At 39.0% G+C, this 26,962-nt stretch overlaps 1 protein-coding gene across 3 annotated transcripts; it reads left to right on the top strand.

Moving 5' to 3' along the window:
* The first annotated feature begins 460 nt into the window (after window positions 1-460).
* Window positions 461-25,663, top strand: TMEM19 (transmembrane protein 19). Of its 3 annotated transcripts, none has more exons than XM_068669192.1 (7): window positions 461-701; window positions 10,029-10,179; window positions 17,007-17,120; window positions 18,612-18,749; window positions 19,053-19,307; window positions 20,383-20,592; window positions 22,914-25,663. In XM_068669192.1, the coding sequence occupies exons 2-7, from the start codon at window positions 10,050-10,052 to the stop codon at window positions 23,075-23,077; spliced, it is 1,011 nt and encodes a 336-aa protein (XP_068525293.1). In that variant the 5' UTR covers window positions 461-701; window positions 10,029-10,049; the 3' UTR covers window positions 23,078-25,663. The 3 variants fall into 3 exon arrangements, with proteins under 3 accessions (XP_068525293.1, XP_068525292.1, XP_068525294.1); XM_068669191.1 differs by lacking the exon at window positions 461-701 and adding an exon at window positions 9,599-9,944; XM_068669193.1 differs by lacking the exon at window positions 461-701 and having other exon boundaries at window positions 9,655-10,179.
* The last annotated feature ends 1,299 nt before the right edge of the window (window positions 25,664-26,962 follow it).

Here is a 26,962-nt window from a genome sequence, read left to right as displayed (position 1 = left end):
TGGCATCAAGAAAAAATACCAAATGTAGGAAGACGTGAAATGTAGGAAGTCATGAGATAACCTCTAGTTGTTATGGTGATGTCCTAGACTTCCAAAACCTGAAATATCTCAGAGGTATGTGGAAAAGCAGAGCACCATCTTTTGTTTATCTTTGTTATGACAATGCTAGGGAGTATATGCAGACTCCTTTAGCAAATTAAGAATGCACTGTGGAGGTATGGGGGGTGTTAGTCAAAAATACAACCTTTTCTGAGATAAAAACAATGGAAATGATACCTTGGAGTGTTTCAAGCACTGATAGGGCACCCTGCAACTTCAATACCAATTTATGACACTGGGTGGATCTCTGAAGTCAGAAGAACAAGAAAAGAAATCACTTAATTATTGCTGTCTCGGTGTGAGAGCAGTGGGTTGGGCTCCACCCTCTCTGTTAGCTTGATTTCTCCACTTCCGATCTGCTTCATGGCTGGGTGAGTTGCTGTGGTATCACTTTGCTGTTTGTGACTGAAAGAACGTGAATGAATTATCACAGCAAAGAAGCAGAATGAGCAGTTGAATATTGCTTCTGATAAGACTTCAGTTGTTGAAAATATCAAGAATCTGCTTTTTTTTTTTGTCATAGGACTTGAATTCATCTTGCTTTTGCAACATTTGTGCTATGCAACTTCTGCTGAATCTGGACTGAGCAGAAGTATTAAAAGGTAAGGGATATTTCTGCTTAACTTTTTAACGCATTATTACAGCCACCTTGTTTAGGCAAAACTTTTGCTCCTTACTCTACAGTTTTTGTTTTATTTTCAGGAATTCTTTGCATTTCTTACATAATTGTACAATTCCTAAAGTGAAAAAGTCTTCAAATCCAGCAGTGGTTAAAGTTGGATGTGCAGATGTTTGTCCTGGGTGAACTAGCACTAAAATTCTGCACTGACAAAATCAAGAGGATTGTACTTGCATGAGTATTTAGTGACAGAAAACTTGTTCATTATTAAAGAGCATATCTTCTGAAATGCAGCTTGTTGCCACAGAGAACCTGTTGCTTTTGTCGATCTGCAAAACATAGCTAAATCTGTATTGCACCTAACAAATGTGTTATCCTCCTGTATGTCTGTCTAAATAAATAATATGTATCTGGTTTAACAGAAAACTCTGAACTGTCCAGGTACAATGCAACAAATAATTCTTCATATGTACTGTAATAAGTACATATTTACTAATGTGTAGGGTCTTCTGTGTCCCAAGACAACATTAATTTCAGGCTTTTACAATAACTGAGATGCGTGGAAGGCTTCATAATGCTGTGTGTTTTAATCCAGGTACACCCCAAAGGTAGATAATCCCCTCAAGAGCTGTCTAGTTCCTTTGGTAGTTAGAGAGGTAAAAGTTGAAGCACAATTATCATGGATTTTAGTGAAGAATCCAGAGACTCTGGTTAGGGTTCACAGCATCTTTTACAAATGTTTAATAAAACACTCAATAAATACAATGTTTCATTGCATAAGAAAGAACTGGCAGATCATCTAGTTTCATGTTTTTCTTGATTCAGTTTCCCATGTGACCTGGAACAACATATTTACCAGCGTTATTCCCCTCCCTTAAACTTTGGCAGAATGTAATGTTTGTGAAGCTTTTTTAACCTCTTCTGACTTAACTGCTATAAAAATGCAAAGTGTGTGTTACTAATTCAGAAACAGAACACCCTCAGTACTTGAGCTGTATCTTCATAATTGATGTTCCAGCTTCTCGGTTGTGGTATAACATTCAGCCATAATCTTATACTACCATTGCCTTCATACCATAAATCATTCCATTTAAAATTCAGTTTGCTTTTGATACTAAATTTTCTGCTAACCCATGCTTTTAGAAACCTGAAACAGTGAAATAAAGTTGCTTTGAAATTGATTTGAGGCATTTTGCATGCTTCACTAGATCTTATATAATGGATTATAAATTTAAATGAAGGATATATAACTGCAAAAAAGAGTTTTGAAAGCTATTTTTCTGTATTTCCCTAGTCAGACCTGAATTTTGTACATAAACAATAACCTCTGTTGTGCCTCTAATGTTAATAAACTGAAACAAATAAAAATGAAGACTACATTCAATAATGTGAGAAGCGGTGACTACCTTTTATTTTTATCACAACTACCAGTAGCACATCAGTATTCATTAGATAATTCAACTGAAATGAACTTCCTTACCACCGGAAATATCAATTGTATCATTTTCATCCATGCGTCTAAAATCAGTGCAAACTGTCATGGCTTAGGCAGGTGAAGCAAGATGTACTATCAGGGACAGTGCCTTAGTCATCTGTGCTTCTTTTTTGTGTCTTTACCAGCTCAGTGAAAGCTGGCTTTGTAGCCTACAGCAGGTCTGTCCAGTGATTATGATATACTAGTACTAGCGTAATTCATCCCCTGGTTTAAAGAAGATGGGTCTACAAGGTAAGGGTAACCCAAACCCAAGGCATTTTGTGATTTACCACTCTGAAAAAAAAATATCACTAATAAAAAATAACATTTGCTATATTTATTTCTCAGGAGCGATTAAAAAAATGGAAATTTAATATGGAACAAACAGCAAAACAACAAAAAAATAGAAGAAAATAAATCCATTTAACTAGGGCTTGAGAGCCAATTTCTCCTTTAATAAAGCAGCAATTCTCACTGCAAGCTTGCTTTTAAAATAGTAATTAGTGAGAAACCACATCAGCCTGATGGTGTTAGCAGCATCTGCCTTGAGGTTTTGCGTCAGATCTGCACACTGTGTAACACATCTTCACTGCCTCGAAGGGCATTGCACCATTCATTGCACAGCCACAAAGCGTTCATCCCAGAGTTTATGTAAGGCTCTGTTTTGTTATGAAAGCATCCTGCCCCCCTTCACACGGAAAAGGCAGAGAAGTGGAGCCTCTCGCTTAGAGCAATTGAAATAATGTTGGAAAAGAGACGAGTAGGAGGCGGTACAAGTCATGCCCTGACTAGAGACCTGGTAACTGAAGCACTACCACCTGTTGATTATGCTGGCAGGGTTACTCCTGCTAAAGCTCATTGCATCGTTCAGTGCCGTTTTATTTCAGATGCAGATAAAGGCATGATGAGCAACTGCTTGAAATGTCTTAGTTTAAAACCCTTCACATGGACACTGTGTGCGCTTTGGTTCTTGAGCAACTGCTTAAGGAAAGTATAGCTTGCCATCCCATTAAGAAGATTATATTTGAAATGTGTGTTGGATATTTCCCTGTTGCGCATCATCTTCCAATGGCTTGTAGACTGGTGTACTTTTTTAGTCTCTAGAGTGAAACATAAATTCAACAAACAGTTGGACTTGACAGCCTGTTGGCATGGTTTCTCTACAGGGAATAAATATTTAGGAATTTTATGAACTTTTTTTTTTTTTTTTTTTTCATTTGGGGAAATGTAGATGTGCTAAAATCAGAACATTATTTCCAGCTGGCTTTGCTGGCTCCTGAAGTCAGGACATAGTGTGGACAAAACTCATATAATATAGTGGCCTTAGAAGGGTCAGTAGTCTGGTGTTGGAGTAGTCATTTAAGATTAGTAAGCCCAATTTCAATCCTTGTTCTGCCTCGTTCTGTTATGACTAGTAAAGGTCAATAAACATTGATTTCCAAGCTGTTTGGAGGTTAATGCACTTGATTTGAAATTTTTGATGGAATTGTCATGCCTGCAGTCAAAAATCTCTTGGGGTTGAAGTGTGCTGGAGCATCTACTTTGTTTGCTCTTGTTCATCCATTCATTGTATTATCACTTCTACATTCCTACCAATGTTTTTCTTTGTGCTGTCATCATTCAGCAAAGGTTTTCCTACCTCTTGTTCTGCCTGAGGGCTCTTCCCATGCTCCACCCTTTCTCCACCAGTTCCTCAAGCATTCTGCCTGCCACTGTAAAAAATACAGTATTTATTTGCAATCCTCTTTTCTATGCTACAGATTTACTTTTTTATTTTTTACCTGAAGCCTTCTTTATACGAAGACCTAGCTCAACAATTTAGTAGCCCTCATCTGCCCTTCCTCTGGACTGCATTTCCAAGTATTTTCCCTTTAAAAAAAGACTACAGCTTATGTCCTTCGATATTCAAGCACTCACTTCCAACTGAAATCAATGGGAGCTTGGCAAGCCTGTAAGAATTCAGGCTAGTAACAAATGCTTGTTGCTAGCAGTATTTTCCAGAATTCTCCAATTCTGCTCGATATTGTAGAGGTAAACATGATACAGTTCTTCTGAAAATCTTAAATCTAACAGTGTGATCTATGCAGGAAAATATATGTGCATAGTTCCATCACTTCTGCCCAGTCTGCCTAAACAGATGAAACTGCTAATTAAAATCATTATGTATGACAGGTTACACCCACTTGTGTTGTGGCAGAAGTGGAAGGACATGTGTTTTTACAGGCTAAAAATGTATTTATCTTAATGATTCTCTACCATTTAAAAGTTACCTAAATCTAAAAGCCAGCCACTCCTGCTCCCTTGCATAGTTAATATTCTGTCAACAGAGACTGTGCTCTGCCTGCTGAGGTGATAGAGAACAACAGGAGAGCTGTGAAGCCATTCCCATGGCTGTTCTCATCCACCATATGCTGGCATTCATTTCTCAAAGCAGTTTTCATTGAGATAGGTTCCTCCTGGAGGAGCCTAGCCTCCCAGTTTTGCTCCAAATGTGTTCAAAGGCTTGACACATCTAACCCCAGATGTGCTCTGCAACACCTTAAAGTCCTGTAGCATCTACCTAATGCATGCCGATAGGAGCCTCTCGAATGGGGCAGAGCTCTCAAACACCTTGGATTCATTCAGTGCCAAATACCATGGGAGCATGAGCCTCAGCTGCCGGCTCTCAACACCATCTTGAAACTCTGCTGATCCTTCGTCATTCTTCCACATCTCTTTTGTATAGTTGTGGTGGATTTCCTCTGCTGGGCAGCTAAGCTCCAGCACAACTGCTCTCTCACTCCCCCTCCTAAAAGGGAAAGGGAAAAAAGAAATGATTCCATTAAAATATAGTCAAAAAAAAAAAAAAATCTAAAATCTTGTGGAGTGTTAACATGGAAATTAAAGCATAAAAGTTAATGTCTAAATATGGTGGGGTTTTGTGCTGTTGAAAAATAAAGTTGTAAAAATCAAAATCTTCCAAGGGGTTCCTTTGCATTCATTGTCATATTAACTATAAGACAAACAATATTTATCTCCAAACAAATTTTTAACAATGTCATCTGTTCAGTTTTTAAAAAACAGTGGCCATCTCTCTTTCATCCTCCCTCTACTATAAAAAAATATTTATCTTGTAAAACGGACTACTGAGGGAGGTACAATGGATTATTCCATGGTAGGATCAGCATTTTCTATTAATTTTATACCACTAAGAATAACATTACAAAAACAGAGTCCTCACAAACATGAATAACATTTAAGCAAGGAAGATAAATGGAGAGTACCATACCAGAGCCAAAAAAAAAAAAAAAAAAAAAAAAAAAGTAGAAGAAAAGAAAAGCAGAACATAAAGCTGCTTCAAAGTATCTTCATGAAACTTTTGAAATTTTAGCTATATTACAGCAAATCACCTAAATTCCAATTTATTCCTAGGAAAAGACTGAATGCGAAAGAGTTAATTTTAATTATGCTATGTACAGTAGCATGCTATTATCTTCAGTTTGTCATGCTGCCTTTGCTCACCTCACATTCCTGTGTCCTTTTAAATTACCATACTTATTTTTAATTCTAGACTCTGCGCTGGTCGTATTTTGCATCCCATAGCCCTAGGTACAATGTCAGAAGGAACTCTTCATCCGAATACCTGGGTTGCTTATAAGTCTAATGATTTTTTTTTTTTTAATTGTCAGATTTTTCTTACTTCAAGTATGTATTTGTATATAAAAGTGTAGTGAAAAGCTTTCAAGCAACAGTTATTTGCCTTTTTTTAATTATCAAGCTTTTTAGCTATGTAAGCACGAATGGAGAATGTTTCTTTAAATATAAGTAAATATTGTTTATGAAATGTACATGTACATATTGCATGTATTGCATGTGATTTAACACGAAACTGATTCAAGATGGTATTTTAAGTATGTGAATTCTAAATTCACATTATTGTTATAATCTAGATGCACTTTAAAAAAATAACTTTTGCCCATTAAAACTGCCTTATTATTATTGTTATTTATTTATTTATTTTTATTGCAGGACCTAGTAAAAACAGAGTGCAATATTTAGAAAACAGGACTTTAAACATAGCATTTGGGTCAACAGCAGTTAATGGTGTAGACTCGTTACTTTCAAAAACGTGTCTACTTCTTTCAGTTTCCAAATATAGAAGTCTAATTCCAGGTTTCTTTCATTTTCTATTTTAGCCCTAACACTTAATGTATATTAAGCAACTGCAGGAACTTATCTAGGTTTCATATGATCAAAAACCCTGGAAGAGGGATGCACAAGGCCACATGACACAGATATCTCTGTGCTGAAATAGGGGTAAAAGTCAACATTATTCATGCCATGGTTGTTACAGAATTTGTAACTGAAATCACCTCTGCCATGCCAGGCATCGAGAGCTGTATTCTATTTTGCTTTTCTTGCTATAGTAAACTCTAAGAGCAGCAGCTGTGGCTTTACGCCAAGATTCAAGGTCTGTGAATAAGCAAGGGCAATTGTCTGATGTGTCTCTAAAGAGTTCTACTTAGCTCAGGTATGGCAGCTACAAAGGATGATGAAGGGTCCTTCAGAGCTCCGCAAACATGCCTTCTCTTTGCATCAGCTGGTATGTTGTGATTCATCATGGTCACATAGTTGTACAGTCCCACTGATATCAGCGAGGGCTGTGTGATTCCTGCAAGAACCTTTTTTTCCTCCATCAGAAATTCCAGCATCAGTCTCTTACACATGTGGTGGTTTTACTCAGCTGGGCAGCTGAGCTCCAACATAACCACTCTCACTCCCCCTCCTAAAAGGGAGAGGGGGAGAAAATATGATGGAAAGGGCTCAAGGATTGATATAAGGACAGGGAGATCACTCAACAATTATTGTCACGAGCAAAACAGACTCAAGCATAGGGAGATTAGTATAATTTATTGCCTATAGTTAGCAGACGAGAACAGTGAGAAACTAAAAGCAAACTAAAAACACTTTTCCCCCCAATCCACTCTCTTCCTTCCCTGAACAGCACAGGGGAATGGGGGCTGTGGTCAGTCCATGATGCTTCATCTCCACCACTCCTTCACAGTCCCTCTCTGCCCCTGCTCCCTGTTGGGTCCCTCCCATGGGATGCCATCCTTCCTGAACTGAGCCTGTGGGGGCTGCCCACAGGCAGCAGCTCTCCAAGCACTACTCCCACACGGCTCCGTACCACGGGGTCCATTCCCCAGGAGCAAACTGCTCCAGCACGGGTCCCCCACAGGTGGGCAGCAGCTCCACCCAGACCCCCTGCTCCTGCGTGGGCTCCTCTCCACGGGCTGCAGCTCCGGCCCGGGGCCTGCTCCTGCAGGGGCTCTCCACAGGCCGCAGCCTCCTCCAGGCCACATCCACCTGCTCCACCGGGGGCTCCTCCACCCATGGGGGGGCTGCAGCATGGAGATCTGCTCCATGGGGGACCCATGGGCTGCAGGGGGACAACCTGCTCCACCAGGAGCCCCTCCACAGGCTGTAGGGGAACTGCTGCTGCCTGCCTGGAGCACCTCCTGCCCTCCTGCTGCACTGACCTTGAGGTTTGTTGGGCTGGTTCTCACTCCTCCCTCCCTCCCTCCCTCCCTCCCAGCTGCTGTTGCACAGCACTTTTTCCCTTTCTTAAATAAGCTTTCCCAGAGGCATAATCAATTTTGCTTAATGGCTCAGCTCTGGCCAGTGTCAGGTCCCTTTTGGAGCCAGCTGAATCTGGTCCTTATTTAATATGGGGCCGCTGCTGGACTCCTCACTGATGCCACCTCTGCAGCCCCCTCACTACCAAAACCTTGCCACATAAGCCCAATACAACAGGTTAGAAAACAAAACGTAAGCAATAAATTGCATAAAGCATTATTGCAGTTAACGGTGTGTTTGAATGAACACATTTATGTGAGCTGATTACAGCAAAGCAAGCAGCTACTCGTTCAGCCACCAGTCTACATAGAACTGATCTTGCTCTGATCAAAAGTCGTTAACGTTGATTATGGCAGGAGCATCTAAGCAATGTTGTATTGGTGTTATCCTTCAAAAGGTGTCCTGTTCTTACAAAGCAGCCTACCTGCTCATCCCAGGATTTCAAATCCAGATCTCAGATGGGGATTTAAAGAAAAATTTAGAGGTAAGAAGGAAGGCTAGATATACCAAAGTCAGTTCTACTACATTAGTATTAATGTTTTCAGGATCTCTAATTCAGAGAAAAAATGGGCGTTCCCAGTCAGCGTTATCAATAAATATAGTAGAAAATAAGATGAAGTCCGTTCAGCTTTGTCCAAGGCACCTGGTCCAAGTTTTGTCTCTATTTGCCTATAGCCAATACACTGTAAATGCTCAAGTGTTTAGCCTCTGGAACAGGCCTACTTCTCTTCAGCTAGAATCAGCTATCAGGAGGCCTTTACAGAATATGGTCACTAGTTTAGACAACATCTGAAGAAGCAGCCCGAAGTGATAACTGAATGTTTCATTCATAACAACACAAAAATATATCAAAGCTCTTGTTGCAAAAGACTCCACAAGCTGGACTGTGTACTCATCCTGTTAGAAATTTACTGCAGATGCTGAATGAAGATGCTTCGAAGATGAGTCAGGTGCTAGTGTGCCAGAAATATTCTTAAATTCAATAGAAAAACTATCAATTTTTACATGCAGATTATTCATTAGAATTTTCAACCTTAAAACTTCTGCTGTTCCTCAAAGACAACCAAAGCCCGTAACTAAATGTGCTACCTGCTCTATGTAAAATGTATTTTAATTAGCTTTTTCCCATTACTCAGCCACTCACTGAATAATTAAATACTCTGTTCTGCTGCTGTTTCAGATCTGTGAAAATAAGCACCTGAAGTTATTGGTGTTCATGAAATGACTCATCTGTGCAGGTGTTTGTAAGCTTTACGGTTTTTTAGTCTGCTTTCCACAGAACAACTGTTGAATATGTTACCTTGGAATTCTCTTCTGAGATGCTTAAAATCTTATTTCATAGGTAGCAGCATCAAAGGAAAGAAAGGGAGGGGTTTGGACAAGTTGTGGAGCTTCACATCTCCCTGGGCTTTGTTGACAAAGCCTCTTAGGCGTGGAAGAGGGAGCTGTAGAGTCCTTCTAATAACTCGTGTTAGCTTTATTTATAGTCAAGCGTTTTGCAAGCGATTCTGGCATGCCCTCAGAAAAGCTCATGGGCAGGTTTGGCTTGTTTTTATTCCATGCTGCATTTGGGTAGTGTTTCAAGTCTGTCTTTCGTGCATTGATGAACTTTGCAGTGAACTCCACCAGCTTTCAAACCTCCTCAAAACACTCATATCCTGATCAAGCGCCATCCCTCTGGTTTTATTCCACAGAGAGGCAAAGTGGATTTTTATTTTACAAAGGTTTATTTCATTTAACATGTAGACGAGCGGCAGTGCTGGGGCACACCGCCTGCACACTCAACACGCGGCCCTGCGCCGGCACCGGCGGGGAGCGAGGAAATGGCGGCCCCAGCGGCCGCGATGGCCGCCGGCACGGCGCAGCAGTGACCCTCGGCTCCTCACGGAGGGTTTTTTTGGCAGCGAGGCCGCACCGAGCCCGTCCCACACCAACCCCCGGGCTGCAGGCCGGCGGCGTGGCCGGGCGACACGGGGGGAAGGCGGGGCGGGGGCCGCCCGCAGCTCGTCCCTGCCCTCGCCGCTGCCGAGCCTGCGCCGTGCGGGGTCGCTCCGGCGCCGGCCGCGCTCGGTGTGGCGGGCGGGGGGCGGCCATCGCCGCCGTGCCGGTGGTGGCGAGCAGCCCCCCGCCATGCCCGTAGGTGCCGGGGGCGAGCGGCGGCCGCGGGGCGGGTGGGGCGGCGGTGTGGCTGATGCGCTGCGCCTTGTGCTTCCCCTGCAGGCGGTCTCCTCCTGGCTCTCCATGTCGTGCTACCAGGAGGATTTCTTCAAGGAGTACCTCAAGATGCTGGCGAACATCATCATCCTGAGCTTGCTCATTTGTATCTCCCTGGCCTTCTGGATCGTCTCCATGACTGCGAGTACCTACTACGGTGAGTCCAAAGGCTGCGTCCCGGGCTGGGGCCCGGAGCTTGCCGCCTCCGCTCCCCACTCCAGCCCCAGGAACCTGGAAGAGGCTCCTGCAGAGCCCTCTCCTCCTGGGTACAGCTGGCAGGAGTCCTGCTGTGAGCTGGTACCCTGCTCTGTCAGGGAGAGCAGCGATAGTGAGCACTGGCCTACTGAAAAGTTTTTAAAATGCACTTGCAGGCTTTGAACAGGGCATGCAGGAGGAGTTCTGGGGTCAAGGAAAAGAGAAACAGAGGAATTAGTGCAAGAAGAGAGGGGTGCACGGGTACACACTGTCAGCTCTGCTCCATTTAAGCAAGTCGAGCAGGCTGTGTGTGGGTTTGTTGTGTAGGGTTACAGGGACACTGGTACTTTCTGTGAGCTGTTGTTCTGCTAGGACCATTTTTACAGCAGTGTGTAAACACAGCACTACTGCCTGCAACATCAGTTCAAGCCTAGAAGAGTTTAACTGCTTTCCCAAGACAAGTAAACACACGTCCTTAAGACCTCAGTTAATTTCATGCAGGAATAGCTTCAGTGTCATGGCATATTTGCTGATTGCCCAGGGATGCAGCATGAGCACGCCCAGGTGCTAGGTGTCACCTTGGATTCAAAAGGAGCTAGAATAAATACACCACCACCTGTATAAACTGCCTCTTGCAGCAGCAGTTGGATATCAAGTGTTTTTCACTGTTTCAGGTTTTAGGGTAGCTATTAGGTCTCTTACAGCATTAAATCTGTATTATGTGGACAGTTCTTCTTTGGCTTGCAGAGGGATGCTAGACGCACAGAAGGTATGCAAGAAGCAGGCTTGACAAACAGGTTTTGTTAATTTCATTTTGAGGTAACCAAGTTGGTCTGAAGCATGCTTTTAATGATGTAATTTATGCATCTGCTGTCTACAGGTATAGCTCTCCCAGTTTTTCCACTAGTCAGGGTATACCAGTCCTTGCTGTCTAACATGACTGAGAATTGATAGAGTGGAGAACCCTGATACCACATGTAGCAGGACTAAAGACTGATAGAAAGGAGGGGACTAGAGTCAACTCCCCCTCTTTGTGGAGGGGGACTATGGAACAAGAAGGACATAGGACTTCTGTTGTCTGTTTCTCTGAGACCCAGTGCCTTGGCTTGAGAAGGGGAATGAAACATATAGTAGGAGTGAGCTTAATGAAGTTGGAGAGAGAACTGATGTTCAGCCTGTAAAAGCAATGAAATTTACCACAAATAAAAATATGCTACAAGCAGTCATTTATTAATTTACTGTTTATAGTTCATAGTAATGGTTAAGCACCAAAAAGTCACCAACATATGTGTAAAACGGAAGTATGAAAGAATCCATGATAAAGTAATGAATATGTTCTATCTCAGTCTTAATTACTAAATATAATAGTAGTAACTTAGTACTAACAATGTTTTTTCCCTAAGGATATACAACAAAGTCAGTTTTAAAAGTTTAAAATTGTGTTTATTAACTAGCCCAAGAGAATCTGTTTATGTTCTGATACTGCTCACAGTCAAGATACCAAGAATTTACTTGGTTTGTAATTAGCAATGCCAGGCTACACAGCATTGAAGATCACTTCCTGTACACCTGGTGGTGTTTTTGCTTTGAGTTTATGAGTCAACCTTTGGCTGCAAGGCTCACCTGCGTGCCTGGTGTGGCATTGGGATTTTCCAGTACACAGAAGAGAAGTTTGTTCATCTTGAGAACCTTTGTGCTTGCAATGACTAGCGTTTCACTGTCAGATGCATTTGCCCTACTTTAAACCAATGAGCCTGCATAGCTGCAAAACTGTAGGTACTGCTGATGGAAGCATTCTTGTTGAAAACCATCGTGTTCAGCTTTCCAGCAAGACAAGCTGCTGTGCCTGTGTGAAATGTTTATTCTATCAGATTGAGACCCAGTTGAATGCTAGATTTGTGATGTCATATATTCATACAGCAGATATAAAAAATCATTCCTCATGCTTTTTATTGTTTTAGCTCAAAAGCTGCATCAACAATTAACTTTTCGTAAGTTTCTGGGCTTTTTAAACAAAACTCACTTGAAATCTGGCTGGGATAGTCATCGGCTTAAGATACATTTTTGAGAGCTTTGTATCAATATTAAAAGAATGGAAAGGGACAATGTGTTAGACAGCAGTTATGTCACTTTCACCTACTGACTTCGTCATTTTTCTGGAAGTGAAATTCTATCAGAGCAAGTTATGTTGTTCAGGACATAATCAATAGCTTTCTTGGCTCTCTGGCTGCAGAAATAGAAGACTTTTTTTTTTTTAACTCATAACAAGATTTTCTTCTTGTACTTTGAAATTTTTATGTTCTAAAATACGTACTTCTAAGATTGTTTCCAATGAAATGTATGTCTTCAAATTTAAAGTAAAAATAAGTTGGTATTAATATACTTATATTCTTACTGCTAAGGCGGTAGATTTATTGAGTCACCCTATGACTTAAATAATATACCCTCTAAATGGACAGTAATAACTCCTTTATTAGCTTTATTAATAGCTTTTATTTCAGTGACTGTTCTGGAATTTTAGAAGGAAACGAATATGTTTAGGATGTTGGTGATAAATCATCTCCTTAGAAGATAAGTTGCTATGGACACTGGTGCTTTATGGAATCGTGTTAAATATGACAGCTGAGTGGGACATTGTCTGCCTGTTCTACAAGCTCTTTTAAATTCACATCATAATGACTTGAATGACTAAGAAAGGGACAAACTGGAAACTCAAGAAAAAATATTTTAGAAGGCACTGTAGATAATTTGATGAGTAAGTATCTTTAAAATAAAATATGTCAAAGTATTTTTTATTCAATTAATTTTGTTTGTAAAATTAAACCACTTGAAGTTTTGAAAACCATTTTTATTTTGTTTGAGGGTTGTTCAAATAGTCTCCCTTGGTGGTTTAAGTGTTCAAATTTAAAAATTGTCAGTGGAGAATATCATTAAAAGCAATCATTTCTTGTAAAATGATTTGATTACTTTCCAATTAAATACTTCAAAACATTCTAAACTGGCTTTTTTTTTTTTTCTGTGTAACAAAGACAACAGGTGAGCCATTTTTGCTTAGATGTTAATACTAGGCCTGAAGTCATTTTTCTCTTCAGTTCCAAAAATGCAGTATTATTTTCAAATACAGAAACTGTGATTATGTAGAACTGTTTTCATACGATTCTATGAAAGCAATGAATTGATAGATTTTAACGCAATGCATTATTAATTGTTCTGTGAGGAAAAATAATAAGCTACAGTCAAATACTTGAATATGGCCATAGCACAGGAAGTTCATTTTGTTTAAATTATGGTAGTTAGTAAACAAAGTAAACAGAAGCACAGAGATGCATTGTCAATTTTGCCACCCCTCACCTCATGTGCACCGTTCATTTAGCAAAACGTGTAAATCCAAAATCCACACTCATGTGAAAACTCAGGACTTCCGTAACGTGACAGTTCTGTTGCAGCTACTGTCGGAGAACACAAAGCAGTAGAAAGGATTCCCCCACTAAGTGAGGTACCATAACTCTTGGAAAAAGGATAACTCTTAACATAAATACATGTTTTCAGTCTATGCTGTATATACCACACCACAAAGAAGACAATTCCTTATGTGAACATGTTGTGCAAGCCAAGGGAAAGTGTCTTGTCACTAAATATGAATTAATTATTAGGAATTAATCAATTAAATAATAAGAATCACTTGTTAAAATAAATAAAGGGCTAAAAGATGAAAGAACAACTCCTGTACATTAAGGAATGACTAATAATAAGGATATTGAAAGTGATATCATTAATGAATCAGTAATCGAAACTGGTGATAACCATTTGATTGCAGCGATGCTGAGATTTTTTTTCTAGATAAAATTGAGAAAAGTAAACAGTGGAACATAGAAGTGGAAAACAATTAGTCCAGGGACTCTTTAGAGAAAATATACCAGAGGCTTTTGAGGGTAAATATGTAGTAGAAGACATGACTGTTGGATGCAGCATGTTTTTAAACAAGTCTCTGCAAGGCTCCAGAGACCAAGGTGTGCAGTTAATTGCTTATACTACTGCCAGGTTGGGAAGAGGCTGTGTGCACGTGCATGTGCAGTAAAGAGGGACTACTGAAAGCACAGAATAACAAGTCTGAATCATTTGTGATCCTCAGCTAAACCAAATTCCACGGATTAGAGAAACAGACAGAATTGGGAGAACTGCACTAGATAACTTGAAGCTCACTTGAGGATAAATGTTTAGATAGAAATCAGAATGTGCAACACCAGACTTGTGTATTTAAGGAAAAGGTAGACAGATGATACACAAAGTTTATAGCATCTGTTGTTCCATAAAAGTCGTGATTTAACAGGGGAGCCTGGGTCTTGCTGAAATAAGCTTAATTTTTCAGTTCTTTTGCTGTTCTTAGTGTTCCTAGTTTTCTTTGAAAGTTTCTGGAGCTAGCCCTTTTGGTAAAAAAAAAAATGATGGTTAATAAAGTCATAAGAACACTCATTGTAAAGGTAATGGATGTGTTTGCAGGTTCTGAGAAACATAAATTCTCCCTGTGGAGATGTGCTCCTGTGGGGGAGAGGGGAACCCAAGAGCTTGGTTACTGTGAATAAAGATGATCAGGTAGTAATGGAAGAAGAGAACAGCAAATACATGTATTTTACACCACAGCTCTCTGTAATTAATATGCTGCATGACTGAAGGAGGTCAGCAGCCTGGTTCAGTCAGTACAAGCAGGTCATGAGGAGGAGGGCAATTACACTGTCCAGGTTACTTAATATGTTATCATCTTTGTTTGGGAAGGACACACACTTCATTGCCAAAAAAAAATAAAATCAATAGATTGCTGGTAAGGAAGGAAAAGTATTTTATAATAGTCAATTCATGGGGTCTGCATGTACAGAAGCACTGCCTACACCTGTGTTCATCCCATCACAGCGGGATCAGCAAGGAACAAGGATGATCAGTGCAGGTAACAGCATCCATTTGAAGAAGACTTCCTAATTATAATTGAGCACAGAAAGGGGGCATCTCTGTACGTCATGAATGGCAGAAAGCATGTGAATAGGAAATCACAGAATGGGATGCTGAGTCAGACGTTTGGCTGGATCGTGTGCTAGTTCTTACGTTTTCAGCCGGGTTTAGTGTGGAAACAAAATGGTTTGGGTAGCAACAAAAGAGGAATTTTCTTTTTTTTTTTTTTTTATTGTAACAGAAGTCCAAACATCTAAACTTCCATTCTAATGTCAGTACAAATCATTGGTGGTGATGTGAGAAACTGGTGTTTTTTTTTCATGGACTAGCAGGAGAACAGAATTAGTGTATAAAGGAAATGTGGATTTCCTGCTAGTTTTATGAGAAGACCTAAAGCATCACTGTGCTCAACTAAGCACTTAAATATGTTGCAGAATATGTAAAATTTCCATACAAATAGAAAGGATAGAAATACAAAGCTACAGAAACACAACCTGCTAGCTAGTTTATGTACACGCAGATGTGTCCTCTACACAAAGATGTGAATCTACACCTGGAGTCTTCTGTCAGCCATGTAGAAATCCTTCCATTAACATAGTGTAAAATTCTTTTTGATGGTGCAAACAACAAAATGATAGCAGTACGTGTGTCCTAGGAATATTTCAGGATACATACATGGATGAAACAAGGGACGTAGAAGTCTGCTTGCTTTTCGTTGTTGAGAGCTACCAGACTAAAGCTTTTGATAAACAGTAACAACTTCCTTAAATCCCTACTATTTGCCTTTGCTTGAAAGGCAAGGTGGAGTTTCCTTTCATAGCAGAAAAGTGCTAAAAAGCATTAGTGACTGCAGACAGTGCTGTTCGTTCTCTATAATGTTGTCGTGTATGCTGAACTTTGATCAAAATAAAAACCAAAACAAAACATCGTCATCATTAACAGATGTGATTTGTTCAGTTATAACACAACTGATGGACATGTGAGAACAAGTCCTGTGCCTAAAGGGGGCCTTTTCCTACCAGGAAAGCTGGGTGCAGACTCCTTGTCAGGGAGTGCAGGGACAAGGAGTAGCAGCTTTAAAATAAAAAGGGTAGATTTAGATTAGATATAAAGAAGAAATTCTCTACTCAGAGGGTGAGGCCCTGGCACAGGTTGCCCAGAGCAGCTGTGAATGCCCCATCCCTGGAGGTGCTCAAGGCCAGGCTGGATGGGGCTTTGGGCAACCTGGGCTGGTGGGAGGTGTCCCTGCCATGGCAGGGGGATGGAGCTGGGTGGGCTTTGAGGTCCTTTCCCACCCAAACCACTCTGTGATTCTATGAACATGATCTTTGAAGGAAGCTCTTGACCTGTTTTGTTTACTTAAAGTTGCTTTATAGTTTCTTTACATGAAAGGAATACTAATGTTTTGTTAACTTTGATTTTAGTTTGCATTTTATTCATATTTGAAACTCTGTTCTACATGGCATATTTTTTCTAATATCTGAACATATCCGTTTTATTCAGACAGATTTCAGCTGGTCTTAACATTTTGAATGTTATTTTTTTGATGTTATTAGTCCTTTTTAGAATGAAAAAACTCACTATGTTTATTTCTAACACATTTGCCATTTGTTAATTTTAGTTAATGTATTTTTTTCTGTGAAAGCTGAATGAAAAAAGGAGTAGAAAATTGCAGGTATTTTGGTCTTCCATTCATAAACATACTTTTTTTTTGAGAGGTAAGGAGGTTCAATTTCTATTAAGATCAGATTTTAAATGCATACAAGGTGAAAAATACTTTTCAGATATAAAGGCATTAAAAAGGCTTATAAGGATGATCTGTAACCATTTTATTTAAATTACCAGGTAATTTACGACCAATTTCTCCGTGGCGCTGGCTTTTTTCAGTCACAGTTCCACTAGTGATTGCTACACAGGGTGTTAAGAAGAAGAGTCTTGACCACAGTGGTGCATTGGGAGGTATGTTTCTTCTGAGGTTATTAAGTTAAATGCTTAATAAACTGAATTAAGTCCCTTTTTACTGTACATAATATTCTTTTAAGACTTTCCTACCTAGTTCTATTATATTAAAAAATAAATGTAAGCATACATTTGAATTTATAGTGATTTTAATTATGTTTTAATCAAGTTAACTTCTGCTGCTGTTTGTAATGCATTTGATAAATACTGTCATTAGATTTATATAAATCTGGAAGGTTGTTTTGAACTTAAATAGAGCGTGCAGTAAAATCTACATGGCTTTGTTTGCTCCACATATCTAGAGATAATGAAATGCAAGAGGCAGTGGTAAAGAAATAGCCTAAAACTGAGCCATGCCAGCAGCCTTACCTGCCTGGTAGGAAACCAGCAAAGATAACAGGGTTCTCCTTTCTGTAACATCAACAGTTCCAGGCATTTTTGGCCTCTCGCAAATATGAAGAAAATTAAATGTGTTCTTCAGTTCAAGCCAATGACCATTTCAGCAATGTTTTTTTCTTGATCACATGAGAGAGAAAAAAAAACAGTCAATGTTCATTGAAATGTGATGCAAGACTTGTGGGCAGGGTGACTGACCTTTGTCTTGTGGTGTCTGAATTGATGGTCAGTGGAAAGAAGCAAGTCCTCACATCCTTTCCACCTGTGTCACCCATCTTGCAAATCTTGTTTTGTATGTGAGTTAAAAGGAAGCATTTTCTAGATTTAACAAAGTTTTCTGCTATGCTTTTATCTCTTAGTACAACAGCTCTGCTAGCCAGCTTATACTGGCATTCATTTTGCACACAGCTAATTTTCTTTCAGTCAGGGAGAACTGAAATCATGCAGTGGGCAGTGAGTTTGACCTCTCTTGTGGAGGAGGTAGGAAAAGAAACATCCAGGAGCTCAAATACTTAAGAAAATAACATAAAGAAGATTTAAAAAAAAACGGGGGAAAAAAGAGAAAACAGAAGGGAAAAGTAGCAGCTGTTAAGATATGGAGGAGGGTTATTTGGTTTATCTCAGAGACCTTGTGTGGGGGAGAGGTTTGATCCCCAAACTGAAGATAAACTTGGGGATAGAGAGGCTGCCACAGCTGTCTATATGCTACTCATACGAACAATCAAATTCTTTGGGCAGGGTATGTAAATTTCAATTAGATATCCTTCGGCTTTTCTCTATTGCTCTGTCTTTTGCACGGTATTGCTGATTTGTGGCAACAGAAGGTGTTCAAAAGGAGTCATATGCTTTAGCAGTAGCAATAAAATTAGCAATTTAGCTTTGAAAGTTAAGAGAAAATGGTAAAAGTAACTGTTTTTATGTCAGTGAAGATGTCTCTGGAGTTCTCGTTACAGGTGTTAAATGCTTCAGTAATTCCCTTACTGCATATTTATCTCAGATTTATCATGACAATCACTTATCATGAAGATCATACTAAAGAGATTAAGTTGTTACATGAAAGAATGTTATATTGATGTGTTTTTCTTTTCTTTGTAGGATTGGTGGTTGGATTTATCCTTACAGTTGCAAATTACAGTTTCTTCACTTCTTTGCTTGTATTTTTTGTTACTTCTTCAAAGCTTACTAAATGGAAAAAAGATATAAAGAAGAGAATAGATTCCGAATACAAAGAAGGTAAGCCCTAACACTTTGATTTTGTCAGATCCCTTGTGAAGAGTAAATACTGCATATTGCACTGTATTTCAAAGGGTCCGATGAGATGTAACACCCAAAGAAGAGAACGCTCCTGTCATTCCATCCCCTTATCCCCCTGAATGTAGCGAGCAACTTACCTTTTTCTTCTGCCCTATTATGTAAATTGTTAAATATTTTCTGTTTTGAAATTGTCTTTTTAAATTTAATTTTATCTGTCTTTCTGCTGTTCCATTTCAATGTGTTTTGTCTTAAAATGCTAACATTTAGTTTTTGTCACTTTAGGTGGACAGAGGAATTGGTTACAAGTATTTTGTAATGGCGGTGTTCCTACTGAGCTGGCTATCTTATATATGATAGAAAGTGGACCTGGTGAAATTCCAATAGACTTTTCAAAACAATACACAGCATCATGGATGTGCTTATCGCTTTTGGGAGCGTTGGCATGCTCTGCTGGTGACACATGGGCGTCAGAGATTGGTAGTGTTATGAGTAAAAGCCAGCCAAGGTTGATAACAACCTGGGAAAAAGTTCCAGTAGGTGAGGAGTTATCTGTTCTACATGTTCTTGTCTTAATATTTTCTTGATTGTTTTGAATTACGTGTCCAACTTGAAAAATTCAAAAAAAGCCTCAGAAAAGCAAACATTAGGAATCTGAGATTAGAAAATGTTAGCAGGAATGCATTCTGTGAAATGTGATTTACTCGGTTGTGTTTCTGCTGCATATCGTCTGTGAGATGCGTCAACACAGCATCCTGTGAGCTAAAATCATCCTCAGTGACTGCTGTCACTTCTTGTCCCTGGTACTATTAGAAGCCTTTATACTGCTGATAATGCAAAGACTACAAGTTATCTGAATTTTTCAGTCATTAAAATTTCAATCAATAGAAGAAAATATAAATATATACATACAGATATAATGCAGATGCTACAGAAAATTCACTTCTTAACCAAATCGTTCATTTCCTTTAATGTACTACAGAGGGTACGTAAAATGAACCTTCTGTCTGTGAAACCTTGCCTGCAGATGACATTGCAGCCTTAAAGCACTGTGTTTTTTGAGTCTTGCTGGCATGTTGTTCTCAGTTTTAGATCTTGTGGGCCATGATGTAAATGCATGGACATTTTTTTTCTCATAATAAGTGTTCTTTTTTTTTTTTTTCAGAAAGCTTTCATCTTCTTTTCTAGGGATTTCGCTCTTTCTTTTAAATGTGTTGGTGAAATACATCTTTGTATACCTCTGAAAGAGGCGTTGTTTTAATAGCATGCACATCTCAAGCTCTGTGTTAGAGCAAATTTTTTCCTTCGTAATTAACAGCAGTCGAATACCAGGTGACACTGAGAAGTGTGCAGTCTGTTTTTGTTTAATTTATTGCTAGTGAATATTTCTTGATAACCTTAGAGACTTGGAAAGTAATACACAGGCCGTAGTGGTACAGGGTAAGCTTCTCAGCATCACGTGGGAATTGTAAATAAAAGCCTTGGTAGCAGAGTCTTATGGATAAAAGAAAGAAATATGACTATGAGCATAGTTGTGGTTTCATATGAAACATCTGAATAAATTTAAGTCTGTAGGAAAAAGTCGGTAAATCAGCTTGGTTTTGTTTGATTTTAGGTACTAATGGAGGAATTACGTTAGTGGGCCTCCTCTCAAGTTTGCTTGGTGGCATGGCAGTAGGAACAGCCTACTTCATAACACAGCTCATTTTCGTGAGTGACCTGGATGTGTCCGCGCCACAATGGCCAATTGTTGTGTTCGGTGCAGCAGCTGGCTTGCTGGGATCAATTGTTGACTCGTATTTGGGAGCTACAATGCAATACAGTGGTAAGAATCTTATTCTTTTTGTTTTTTTCCTCTCCTAATGTAACCTAAAAATGGACTTAAATGTCAGGAACGGCTGAGGAGGTAATTTTTAAGTGGGGAAAAAATACAGAGTTAGCATCACAAAGGACAAAGAGAGACAAAGTAATGGGCACCCTAATGAAAACAAGAGCAAGGACAGTTGGTCCTTGTGTCTCTCATCCTCTTCCTTTTGCACATTTTGGTTTGTTTATCTTACATTACTGTATTGCTGACAGCTGAAAGAGACCAGAGATCTCCAGCATGTTACCTTGGAAAAAACAGTCGCTGCCTCCTCCTTTTCTGTGTATTTAATTATGGTAACCTTTTATGAGAGAAAACGTCAGCTTAATTTTATCCATTCACTCAGACTAATTGGTAACTGCTGAGTCTCCATTTCGTACTCTGGAGACTTACCGGTAGTGTCAACTTCAAGAATTAAATAAGAGGAGCTCTGAGAAGATGTGCACAGTATTTTACGTTCTTTTTTTTCAACTGCTTAATACTCTTTCCTGTAAATTAAGTGTTTTGCAAACTAGCTGATTTTTTTTTTTTTAAATGAAACAAATTCTTGTCCATTTAAAAAGATTGTTGTCTGGATGATTATAAATAATTCCAGTATTTATTCACTCATTGATCTTCAGGATCATTGTGAATGAACAACAAGTACAGGCAACCTTCAGGCTAAGTCCTACATTTAAGAATTGTTTAAAGACTATATCTGACATTTTTTTTCATCAACTGTTTTGCAGAGAGAATTTAAGTTTTCAGATTTTACTATAAATATACTTCTTGGTAGAAGTCAGGGTGTGAGTTTGGAGATGAACTGTCTGAGAGATAGAAGCCCGTTGAAGCTACCATCACAGTGAGAACTGCAAACTGAGAACTGATGTTGTAGATTTGGCTTTCCAGCAGTTTTTATGCTCTATTCTTCGTAGATCCAGTAAAGTCCAAAACAAAATGGAATGCTCAACCATTTGAGCAATTTTTGGATATAATACTTCTGTACTAAGGAGGGAACATTTAAGCACTCAGGCAACGTCTCCTTCTTCTAATGAGGCAGATGCATTAAGAGAATGTGGTAAACCTAGCTAATGCATGTCTGCGTTTGTCAGCATCTATTTCTTCTTCACTTCAGATACTTTTCCATGCTCAGCAACTTATTTTTTGAGCTGCAGCAGGGACAGTGTTCAAGTTCCTTAACTTTTCCAAATTCATAAGCTGGAGAATACATACCATACACACATACATGCTATGCTGTACATACTGTAATATAGACGAAGAAGTGCTGCTCACGGTTGTACACTCTGTTAGCTTATGTGTCCCTCTTTATTTTAACCCACTTTCCCCACCCATATTCAATGTCCTTTCATAAGAACTACTCCAGTCTCCCTGTAGCATCTTGAAAAAATACATAAATATAGCAGTGGTAACAAAGAACTGTGGAACTGTTGTGTTTTTTAAAAATACTTTATTTTATTTTTTATTTAAAACATTTAAAATACTTTAAATGTGTGTGGATGGAAGTGAAGCTCTGGACTCTGAAAGCTGGAGAACAAGTTTAAAATAAGTTTATTATTATTAGTTTTTAAATATGACAGTGCTGCCTATCTCTTCTGTCAAAGTTTTGTGTATTAGTAATCTTTACAGCTTTGGTTTATGTAATAGTCTGTGCTTCCTACTGTTCCTGAAAGAAAGTTCTTCTCTACCACACACACATGAAAACTTTGCTTCATCAGCTATGCAGAATTAGACCAAGATTTTCCTATGTTGCCAAGCTGAGATTATACCTATCTTGTAAATAGCCAAGCTAGTGTAAAGGCTTGCTGTTACTGTTCTATGTGTTTATACTCTGAATCTACAATATATGTAAATTTGTGGTATATATTTATGAAAAGTAGTCCCAGTTTTCCTTTCGAGGAAACTTAAGACTTTCTAAAACATAGCAAGTGTTGGGATTTAAATATAAAGCTTTGAAGATTTTTTTTTTCTGTAGCTCTTTTGAATTAGCCAAAAACAACTTGCTTTGTTATGGAGCTATGAAAAGAGATCGGTAGACCTTGTAGAAGCGCAGCTTCTCAAATGAAACAACTTCTAACATAAAGCATTGCACATACATCCTATTCTTTGAATCTACCAGATTTGGCTAAGTGGTAAGATTTAACTAATTCAGTTCAGTTTGTTGGTGTCTTTTCGTGCTGAGGTTTGGCACCACAGTGGTAAACTGAACCTAGGAGGTTGCACACATTTGCTTGCTAAGTTTCTTTTCGTGGGCTTTTTAAAATGAAGTCTTTTTCTTTTCCCAGGTTTTGACAAGAACACTGGCATGGTTGTCAACCACCAAACAAAAGACTCCGAGCACATATCTGGAAAATCCATACTAGACAACAACGCAGTAAATCTTTTTTCTTCTGTACTCATTGCTCTGGCGCTTCCTGGTGTGGCATGGTGTTTCTGGCCAAGAGGTTGAAATGGTTTAAGGCTTTCTACGTGTGGTTCAGTTATATTCCGTTGTACTTACAGACTCCTAAGAGTGCTCTTTGAGCTCTCTTGAAGAGAGGGATCTGAACCTTTGAGAGAGCCAAAGGACTTTCCATCTCAACTTATTTAGCCTACAAGCTTCATATGGCAGTAGCCATCTGTCAAGGCAAAGGAGAGGTTTTGTCAATATGCTCTTGCTGCTCTTTAAGTGGGTGTAGATCATTGCCAAATGAGGCGAAGCACTTTTTTTATCCTCATGGAGCTGAAGGGTTGGCTTCTGTGTTCTCTATGGCAGAGCAAGAAGCTGGAAATAGAAGTCGTCTAATCTACATTTACCAATGTGATAGAGCACTGCAACTGTTCAAGCCAGGCACAAAATACTCTGCAGCTTTATGCAGTGGTAACACGGGTGAAATGGATGAATTTTGGTTTAGTATTTGCCATAATCTGCAGTATGTAGGGTTTTGAGGAAATACTTGGGGGAAGAGAAGTAAGCCTTGTTGCCTATTTTGTATCCTGATACAATCTCCACCTCCCTGAAAATAGGGTTCGCAAAAGTGATGCTACGATAATGCTATAATAAAGTTTGAAGCAAAAGACTAAATTCAGAATAAAAATGCACTAGTTTTTCCAATAAGAATAATAAACTTATCCATGTTTGTTTGAAATTCTTATTTCTTAATTAATGCTATATAAGAAGATTATTAACACTGTCGTAACGTGGTACTTATTAAATTGTGTAACATTAAATATTACAGTTTTGCGTTCACATTCATCTTTTGATAAATATGAGCATTGTTTCTGTAAGCGTAAAATTACTTCATAATATTTAGCATTCTGAGTAACCCATATTCTTTAGTTCTTTTTAAGCCATGTAAGTTTTTTCTATTTTGTTCAGGGCTGCTATTCACAGGTGATAGCTTCAATCAAAGAAGCTACAGAGGTTATCCTCTAGGGATGGGGAGAGTCTTACTGGCAAAGCATTTCAAAGGGGGAATTTAACTTCTGGTGCTTGGGCTGCTGTATTAGATGATTCCATCTTTCATTGTTAATTATAAGATGTAGAAGTCATTTAGCCATTATAGATTGCATTTAAACTTTATGAATATCCTCATAATAACTGGAGACATTCAGAAAGTAGGGCCTGTACAATTAACGTATAAGAGATTTTTCTTTTTATCTTCAGAGATAGATGAATATTTGTGTTAAATAGCTGATTTATTTATTTATTTATTTTTACAAATGTGGTGTACATTGCCTGTCCAAATTGATTTGGATTGTGTATTCTGTCACCTCTTATAAGAATATTCAAAAAATGTAACACCTCCTATGTCAAATTTATTCATTTGAAATCTGGAGTTTATCATTGGACCTAGTTAATTGTCTTTTCCAATGATATAGACGAGATTTCAACCTTATGCAAGCTTTCTGAAATGAACAAATCGTGTGGTTGATGTATGCCAGTGTTCCTATGGGAAGGTACATGGTTATAAAAGGAATATATGCACTTAATCTGTAACAGTAAACACAAGAGATTTTTATGGACTGAGTGGATTTATGCTGCTTCTACATAAACGCTGTATTAGCAATCTTTTAAGATTTTATTAATGTTTTGTCATTTCTAGAATTAAGAAGTACATTTTTTTTGTAAGATACTTTTGCTTTCAATTAAATGTCTTATTTTTTATTATTTTGTTTCCTGAAACAAAGTATGCTTTCAAGTCAAACATTGAAGTAGACTGAGTCTGCTTTTCACTACTGTTTAATATGAGTCTCATTTTAAAACTAGCTTGTCACAGTTGGAAGACATCTGTAATTTAAAACACATAGCAGCATAAAATGCTTTGATCTGTTATCGTATGAATTATTGTGATCCAAATGAACTCCTGCAGGTAGGACCTTCAAAAGCCATTATTGAGAATTTAACATTTGTCATATCTTCATAGTGACGGCACTGAGTTGTTTATGAAATTTCCACTCCTAAATTTTCAATATTTAGAAAGATCTGAACACTCTTGAACTCTCAAAGGGACAGCATTAACTCTGAGTATACTGTATTGACTGGGGTACACCTTGTGGAAATGTTATTACTTCCATCTTTTTTTATTTTTTTTTAATAGATATTACAGGAAGGAAGTTACAATATTTGATTATCTGCTTCCGAAGTGATATGTGTCACTAAGAGCAGTTGCTGAGATGAGAAAGGAGCACAGGAGTACTGCCTGTCCATATGATAGAGAGAGAGAAAGAACGTGTAGGAAGTAAAAGGGAAAATGAGGAGGAGCTGGGATAAAACCAAAGAAATTAAAAACACCTGAGTATTTGTTTTTGCTTCAGAGCTATTGGTACCTTTAGTATATGAGGTAACTCTGTCACTAAATTTCCTTTCATATTGAAGTGGAACATTTTTCCACATCATATTTTCCACAACCTCAAGAGGATACACTTGATTTTTTTTAACTGAATTATGAAACATTGGTCCTCATTCTTTGCTTGATTTTTAGATGTGTTAGAAGTTCAAGTAAAAGTATGTTTATGGCATAATTTACTTTTAATAAATAACATCTTGCAATCACTTCGTGTATGAGAACTCTTTAACCAGGTCTCACTGAGGTTTGGTTACCATAGGGTACCAAAGTTACCATAACTGGGTAATCTCTCTCCATTTAAATACTTTTTTTGATGGGTGGGGGGTGGAGGGGCTGTGCAGTTTTCAGAATTAATGGCCTGTTGTGGTGTGTAGAGCAGGTACATGAATTCACAAGGACTGGGGCCCTACAGAGCTCCCAAGCCTGGAGCCACCTTCAGTAACTACTGCAAGTCCCAAATGAAGATGAAACACAGGAATGTGGAAAGAAAACCATCAGGCAGGTGGCATCTTGTGCTTAGGTACTCACAGGTCTGTCAAACTCTGTCAAAGCAAAGCAAATTCCAGCAGGACAGCGTTTATTCAGTAGCTTTTCTTGAACTTCCACCCCCAAGGAGGAATTGGGTCAGTATGAATACCTTGCCACTACAACCAAGGACTAAGCCTCAGTTTTCTTTGAAACACAGCGTGCTGGATAACCGTGGTGCTCTGCTTCCCTGTGTGATCAGGAAACTTGCCATGTGACTAACTGATAATATGAAGTAGTAATGTCATACACATTTATCTCTTTGAAAATATCTTTAGAACAAGCATGGCCTCCTTTATTAGACCTTCTGGCAGGGTTGGTTGCTCTGTGTTGCCCTGGGATCCACCATCCTGGAGCAGGGGCAAGTGCTGGATCCCAACCAAGTGGCTGACTGCAGACAAAATACTGGATTCAGCTGAAACATGGAAGAACCAGTCTGACCTGGGCTGAGGGAAGGGGTTTTAGAAAGGAAAACACTACCAGTCTGGAAACAACTGCCAGTCCCTGGGAGCTACCTGGCTGGACTTGCAGAACAACCTGTGAAGCCCTGTGGAACTTGTTTGCCACCTTTTTTATTATTATTTTTCCTGGTGGCTGTTTTTTTGTGTGGCTTTGTTCAAACAAACGTAAAGCAGAACTAAACACCACAATGTGATCCCCATCAAAATGAGACTTGGAGGTTCAAACCCACACTGCTAGCAAGGATGGCAGCAGTTTAAAAAAGTATTAACGCAGTCTGCATTTAGAGAAAATGTCAGTAGAAAGCAAGAAACAGTAAGAATGGAAGTCTTCTGGTTAATATCAGTCAGCCCTAAAGTTTGGCATCATATACATAATTGTTCTTACCAACACTGGGCTGGGAGCAGTCAGTGGGGCAACAGCAGTGGCTGTGCTCTGTCGCTCCCTGCTGCTGGGCCCTTGCTACAACGATCCCGCGGAGTTGGGCCCAGTGCCAGAGAAGAGATGAGCCCTGTCCTGTC

The sequence above is a fragment of the Anas acuta genome, chromosome 1 (genome assembly GCF_963932015.1).
Source record: "Anas acuta chromosome 1, bAnaAcu1.1, whole genome shotgun sequence".
Taxonomy (NCBI): Eukaryota; Metazoa; Chordata; class Aves; order Anseriformes; family Anatidae; genus Anas; species Anas acuta.
The sequence above is the reverse complement of the archived record's forward strand: the minus strand, read 5'-3'. Positions and strand labels throughout refer to the sequence as shown.